Source organism: Bidens hawaiensis, unplaced genomic scaffold (genome assembly GCF_021521415.1).
Source record: "Bidens hawaiensis isolate Kalapana, Puna unplaced genomic scaffold, B.hawaiensis_p1.1 tig00000055_1, whole genome shotgun sequence".
NCBI classification, from domain to species: Eukaryota; Viridiplantae; Streptophyta; class Magnoliopsida; order Asterales; family Asteraceae; genus Bidens; species Bidens hawaiensis.
In genome coordinates this window covers 2,498,428-2,506,427 of record NW_027491016.1, presented here as the reverse complement: position 1 = coordinate 2,506,427, position 8,000 = coordinate 2,498,428, and the positions used below count along the sequence as shown (strand labels likewise).

Below are 8,000 nucleotides of genomic sequence, written 5' to 3'. Positions count from 1 at the left end.
GTCCTCCATCTTCTGGTCGGGCATCTGCTTCTTGCTGAACTTCGCTTGCTTCTTCGTTAACGACGTGACCTTTCCCTGAACTTGAAGGGAAAGGTGGTAGCATGCTTTTTGAGGTTTGATCGTCCATTCTTTGATGTTACGGTAAGACCCGTGATCAAGAGGTCCCACGGATGGCGTAAATGTTGGATCCTATTCCGGCTAACCGGGGAAGGCTCCTAACTATCACAAAAATGGGATCAAGGTATAGTAAGAGTGTGTAATGTGATTTATGTATTGAGTGAATGAATGTACAAGTGTTATCTATCTCCTCTTTATTTATAGGAGAGGATAAGTATACACAAAGTCCTATGGTTTATCACTTCTGGCTAGGTCATTCAGTCCGATCTTCTTTCCCTCGGGCCTTGCTTCTTTCGGAGATCTTTACCTCCTAGTCACTGTCCCCTATCCCGGGTCACACGTGCCTCGGGCCACCCACCGGATCGGACGTGTTGCATGAGTTTCCCTCGCAAACCATTTTCCTTCCATTCCATCTTCTAGAACTAGTTATGCTATTGGGCTTGCTTGCGTTGGGCTTGTTTGGATTATTGGCCTAGGGGCATGCCCATGAGCCCGTCTCACGGGTAGGCTCTTCAGTAACATATATAAAATTTACCTTGTGTTTGAGAAACCGGTTCATTTTCTTCCTCACCAAACATGGTATCAATATCATCATTATTAAGTTCTCCTTCCGGCTCTTCTTCAACCACCCAAAATTCCGTATGATTAATACTTTCATAATCAACAGGATCATAGGATCTCTTGACATATTTAAGTATAGAAAAACAGTTACCCACATGTTAGCACTTAAAAACTAAATTGCAATTTACAAAAAAGAAATTTAAAAAAAAAACAAAATATCATACCTATTTTGTAAACGTAAGTTGTAATGCACATACACAAGGTGATTTAGTCTTTCATGTTCAAGCCTATTTCTTCTTTTCGTTTGAATACTTTCAGAGACACTCCAATTACGTTCACACCCCTAAGAAGATGCAGTTTGACTTAATATTCGAACGGTAAAAGTTGGCATTTTAGGGTAATCTCCACCAAATAATCTCCACGATTCGGCTACAAAAGAATAAAGTTATCAAAATAATATAAGAACAAACCTATGTAGTTAACAATAACATGAAAAAGCAAATATATCTTACCCGGTTGAGTAGCATTACGAGAAGCCACATCACTACTTCTACCAAAATAGTCTTTAGCATCTCGAAACTTGCAAAAAGCCATTGTAACATCTAAAACATCATCACCCGAAAAAGTCTTCTCAACCATATCAAGAACACCCCTAAAGACTTCATTACTTTTACAAAAATTTTCTTTGTCGTACTGAAAAGCTGGATTTAACCAATATGCAGCACAATGAAAATCTAAACGCAGCATCTTTTTCCATCGAGCATCGATTATATCCGTATATGGCTTATACATATGTTCCTTTTCCTGAAATAATGCCTTAAGTCCCATATTTGGCAATTCATCCCCTCAAAAACATATGAAAAGAAGGTTTTTCATCCGTATCACACAAACGTAAAACCCTCAACAAGGGAGTGATCACAGTCACAGTAGTCAAACAATTTCTACACAAAAACTTCATTCATCAAAATTTCTCTACATTCAATGGCATTTCCCAGTTTCAATATCTTTTTAAATTCAGTAGATATAACAAGAGCTTGCAACTCATTTTTATGATCGACCAAACTTTTTAGCGCAATGAAAGTCGTACTAAAACGAGTAGTACCTAGATGAATGGTTTCTGTCCAACCTTCTCTTTTCCTTAACCAATTCAAGGGCATCTTGTGATTTATATATTAACAATTTTGGGAGACTTGGTGCGTGATAAGTTGTAAACATGGCTTCATCATTTGTACACCACTATCCATTCTCTATTTTGTTTTTACATATATATACAAGCCCAAGTAAGATTTTAAACAAAAAGTTCAATTGATGTGGTGGAAAAGTTATAGTCTCAAGTTCAATTCTTAAATGGGTTGGTTTTTCTGTTTTTTAAATATAAATTTTCAAATAACTTTGTTTTTACACATATTTACACTTTCAAGTAAATTTTTAAACAAAGAACAATATAAATGTTCAAATAACTTTGTGTTTGCATATATACACTCGCTAAGTAAATTTTCAAACAAAGAATTTAACTGGTGTACGTTGTGTAATAGTTGTTTGGTGTGAAGCCATAGGTCTCTTCAACACTTAAATTGGCCGGTTTCATGCTTTATTTTAATAAATATTAGTGTTCACATAGTTCTATTTAACTTAGAATGACAAACAGCTTAATATGCAACAAACAAATAATTTGTCACTAACCTTTTATAAACAAAGGAAACAAAAAACTTACACCCAATCCCGCCGCAACGTGGCGGGTAAACCAACTAGTTATAAATAAAAACAGTAACTTTAGATGCAAGTTCACCAACTTTGCAACATTATCTAACTCTGAAACATCCTTTAACACAAGATTTAGATAATGAGCTGCACAAGGTGTCCAAGTAATTGAACGATATTTCTTACATAACATTTGACCGGCACACTTATAATTAGCAGCATTGTCGGTAACTATTTGAACTACGTTCTTAACCCCAACCATTTAGCAACTTCAGCAAACAAATTACACAAGTTCTCGGAATTGCTCTCAATATCAGATGCATCTATAGATTTAAGAAATGAAATTCCTTTCTCACTGTAACCTAAGAAATTAATCAAATGGCGATGCCTAATATCCCTCTACCCATCAGCCATAATTGTGCAACCACTTTCAACCCAATTACTTCTATATGAATCTATTAATAACCCAACTGATGTTTTTGGATCTTTCAACAAATTAATCCTTATAGCATGATAGTTAGGTGCTTTGTAAACATAACCTACAGACAGGGACGGATTTATTCATGTGAGTACCGGGTCAAGCGAACCAGGTGTTTTTCGAACCGTAGTGGAGCATTTAATAGCGACTTTTTTAGCGAACCATGTGTTTCTGGGCTGAACCATATATATAATTCGTTTCAAATATATACATAAAACATATACTGGCTTAGTGGCAAGGCGTGCATTGTGTTTGAGTGCAGACCCGGGTTCGAGTCTCACACAAGACACAACCTTATTTTTTTTTGCCTTTTTCTTTTGTGCTCTATTACCCTTATAAACCTTTCTTAAAAACCCTAAACACCCCCAATTTCCCTCACTGTCTGTCTGTCCACCTCTACCGTAGAGAAAGAAACTCGCCGAGACGCCGACCACCTCACAGTCACACAGACAGACGCCGACCACCTCCAAATCTCCAATTCCATCTGTAGCTCCCACAAATTAAAAACCCTAAATCCACAATACACATCCAGACATCCTCCGGCCTCCGCGTTCGCCGACGGTGACGACTCCGACACTCACAGTCACACAGTCACACCAGAAACTCGCCGTCGCCGTCTCACCGATAGTCCGATACCCTCCGGCAGTCCGGCCTCCGCGTTCAGGTGCGTTCCCGAATCCCGCCCCTTTTGTAGTTCGTTAGAATGAGACTTTTGATGATTGAGTGTTCAAAAAAGATGTTAGTTTTTTAGGGCTTTGAATTTTATTTTTGCTTTTACAGAACTTAAATTTGATAGATTATGGACCGTTTTTTATCGAGAAGGCCACGAGACCCTTCACCATCTAGTAGTAATAATCTGGCAAGAGTCGAATTGGATGATCTTCCATGGGATCCTTCAGATCGAAAGCCGATTTCATCATATCATCCTAATCAAAAAGATGAAATTAGAAGAACATATTTGCTAAGAGGGCCATGTCAACCTATTGGGCATAATTTCCCGCAACGAGATTTTAGTGGTTGCTTAAGAAAATTTCGTCCCGAGTGGTTTAAGACACATGAAAATTGGTTGGAGTATAGTGTTAAAACGGATAAAGCATATTGCTTGTTTTGTTATTTGTTTCCAGAAACTGGTCAAAAAGATGCGTTTGTGACCGATGGATTTGGTAATTGGAGCCATTCTGATAGAATATCCTCACATGTTGGTGGTATTAGAAGCCTTCACAACAAAGCACGTAAAAAAGGTGAGGACTTACTTAAACAAGAACAATCCATACATGTTGTCTTTGACAAACAAACTAATAAACAAAAAAGGGACTATAGACTCCGTTTGAGTACCTCAGTTAGACTTGCAAAAGGTTTGTTGAATGGTGGATTACCTTTTCGTGGTGATGATGAATCTGAAAGTTCACTCTATAGAGGACATTTTATAGAGTTTTTGAAATTGTTGGGAGAAATAAATGAAGATATTGCTAAGGTTATATTAAGTAACGCTCCGGGGAGATGCCAAATGATCGCTCCATCCATCCAAAAAGAGATTTGCAATTGTTTTGCACAAGAAGTATTAAAAAAGATATTCAATGAACTTGGTGATGATGTTTTTGCAATATTGGTTGACGAATCGAGAGATATTTCTAAAAAGGAACAAATGGCCGTGGTTTTAAGATACGTTGATCAATTTGGAATTGTAAAAGAACGATTCATTGGCCTTGTCCATGTCAAGGAAACAACCGCGTCGTCTCTTAAATCTGCAATTGATGATTTATTTGCTCGTTACAACTTGAGTTTGCGGAAGGTTAGAGGCCAAGGATATGACGGTGCAAGCAACATGTCCGGTGAGTTTAATGGATTGAAAGCTTTGATTTTGAAAGAAAATTCTTCGGCATATTTTATTCATTGTTTTGCTCATCAACTACAACTTGTTGTTGTGGCTCTTGCGACAAAGCATCATGACATCTATAAGTTTTTTGATGAAGTGTCGGATTTAACGAATGTTGTTGGTGCTTCTTGCAAACGAGTAGATTTGATTAGAGAAAGTCAAAGAGAGAGATTACATTTGAATCCGGAAATTGAAACAGGGCGTGGAAAAAGTCAAGAATTGTCACTTGCGAGAGCTGGAGATACACGTTGGAGTTCTCATGAAAAAACTCTTTTGCGTTTGCTTGCTTTATATCCTGCCGTTATTGATGTGCTCGAGTACATAGAAAATTGGGGAGAGATACGTGCTCAGAAAAGTCAAGCACATGGCCTTCATGTATACATAAAATCTTTTAATTTTGTATTTTATCTACATTTGATGAAGTACATCTTGGGAGTTACAAACACATTGTCTCAAGCTCTTCAGAGAAAGGATCAAGACATCATGAATGCAGTTGAGCTGGTTAGATCAACCAAAAAAGCTCTTGAAAACTATCGACTTGAAGGTTTTGACTCTCTTTTAAAAGATGTTACATCTTTTTGTGACAAATATGAGATTGAAGTTGTTAACATGGAAGATGAGTATGTTGACCCAAAAAACCGAAGAAGAAAAACAAACATCACTAATCGTCACCATTATGTGGTTAATAATTTCAATACGGTTCTCGATATGCAAATTCAAGAGCTTGGAAATCGTTTTAATGAGGTAACCACGGATTTGCTTACGTTTATGAGTTCTTTGAGCCCGTGTCGTGATTTTCGCCCCTTTCATAAGCTAAACTTGCTAAAGTTGGCCGAGATGTATCCGTATGATTTTAGTTTTGATGAAAGAGACAAACTCATGTTTGAACTTGGCCACTACATTGCTAATGTGAAAGAAGATTCGAGGTTTGACAATCTTAAAGGGGTAAGTGATCTTGCAAAAATGATGGTGGAAACAAGAAAACACATTGATTATCCGTTGGTTTATCGTTTAATAAAATTGTCACTAGTTCTACCGGTTGCAACGGCTAGTGTTGAAAGAAGTTTTTCTTCAATGAAGCATGTGAAGACGGAACTACGTAATAGGATGGGTGACGGGTACATGAATGATTCTTGCATTTGCTACATTGAAAGAGAGTTTTTACTACAAGTTTCGATCGAAGATGTAATGCAACGCTTTCAAAAGATGAAAACTCGTAAAGAACAACTATAAGGTTAGTTTTTTTTTTATTTCGAAAGATTATCGTTTTTAAGTCCCGTGTTTTTTTAGTTTCTAATGATGATGTTTTTTAGTTATTATATCGTTTTTTATTATATGATTAATCTTTCTTGACCCGAACCGTTAAACCAATCCGAATCGTCAACCCGACCCAATTTTTTTATACGCGTTCTTATATATTTAGAGCATCTTAAAATAGCGAACCAGATAAAAAAAAATTCTAAATCCGTCACTGCCTACAGATGCTATTTTATCTACCACAACTTGATAATAAGGAGAATTACATGCATTCATAGGTATACATGCATCATAGAACAACATAGCAAGAGCCAAGTCGGCTTTTTAAATAGTAGGTTGAGAAGGATCATTTGTAGCTTTTATAAAGAAAGGATGAACATTAGGTGTAGCTTTCCTCTTTCGTTTTTGTGTTTGGTGATTTTGTTCATTTATTTCCTCAACTTCTTCGTCACCATCTAAGATGTCAATAGACTTACCTCTTGCTTTAACTCCAATTTCTTTCAAAAGTCCTTGCATAGTAAAGCGAACATATGTGGATACTTTTTTACAAGGTTCTACATCACCCTTAACGCCCGCAAGGTGTTTCTTCATCCTAGTTATACCACTACCACACACAGTTTTTAGACAAAAATCACATTTGTATACTACTTTACCTTTCTCATCTTTTTGACATGTTACATAATCCCATGCTTTATCTGATTTTGCTCTAAAATTTGATTGAATAGGTGGCTCTGTATGATCATCAGACATATTCTACAAAACAATTAACTTCTTTTAGGAGATACTTATAAAACAAACAACTAATGTGTCAAATCTAGGCTTAAGTGCTCAACCAAGTGCATAATAATCAAGGTCCAGCCACCTAGAAACCCATAAAACACATGTTGAAAAGGTTTAGCAACTTATGGGTTATTTACCGTATTTACCTTCAACACACACCCCATCCTACAGAAAAAAATAATCGAATATCATTTCACCTAATTTGTAAAATTGAAAACTTTGGTTCTAGCCCTCAAGATTTCTATGCACACAGCTACTCATATCATTTTTTAGTGTTAAATCTCATCAAACTTATAGGTTTATATTATATAAAATAGTAAAGCACATAACCATGGAATTAATAAACTACTAGAATGTGAAATACTTAAAAACAAACAACTGCTAATGCATGTACATGTGATGATGTGAACTTGGAGCATGATTGGAACGATAGAAAAGCACACAATCAATTCAATAACATATTAGAAACCAACCTTAGATTGAAGCTTCAATAGCAGCTCTTAATTCTTATGTATAATCGATTCTGCCACTTGCTTGTTTAACCCTTCTTGTATAATCAGTTAGGGTAAAGGGAAACAATGGTAAACGCCGTTCTGTAAATTATGCTAGGTTAATGGTAATTGTAAAAACAAATTGGGCCTGTAGCATAAAAATATGGTGGGCACACATGCACAAACGATAAACACGCAAAGATAGAAAATAAACGAACACGACACAACAATTTTACATGGTTTGATCCCAGTGGGGACCTAGATTCTAATGGGTCTTACTAGAACATGCCTAAAAGGTCATCACAAACCCTAACATTGTCTACATTCAGGAGTCGATTCTTAATAATAAACATTTAGTTAAACTTGAGCTCGACTAGTATTAAGCTTTTTTTTAAAAGCACAAGATCTGCTTGTGAGCAACTTTAAATGCTCGACTTATGCTCGTTTATATAGTTGTTTTTTTGGCAAGTTTATACATAATTATTATGTGAATACGTATAATTGATACATTAAATAGTTATTCTGTAGACAATTGACTTGTTTAGACTCGCGACTCGGCCATATAAGTGAAACCCGAAGTCATTATTAAATGTGATTCTTTTTATGTTCGAACTTGTTTGACATCTTGATTCGAGTTTTAAACAAAACCGATACTAAGTAGCTCACGTATGACGTTTCTCGTTTATGTTTCTTATCTTCATCTCTATCTCTATATTTCCTAATTTTTATTATCTTTTTA

General features: G+C 36.1%; 1 protein-coding gene across 1 annotated transcript; it reads left to right on the top strand.

Annotated features, from left to right (window-relative positions):
- Positions 1 to 3,656: 3,656 nt before the first annotated feature.
- On the top strand, positions 3,657 to 5,966 carry LOC143625116 (uncharacterized). Its single transcript, XM_077095589.1, has one exon. It carries the CDS (start codon positions 3,657 to 3,659, stop codon positions 5,964 to 5,966), a length of 2,310 nt encoding a protein of 769 aa, XP_076951704.1.
- Positions 5,967 to 8,000: the final 2,034 nt, after the last annotated feature.

Excerpts from the sequence above, each read along its gene's own strand:
- LOC143625116 (XM_077095589.1), top strand. The coding sequence starts at position 3,657 with ATGGACCGTTTTTTATCGAGAAGGCCACGAGACCCTTCACCATCTAGT.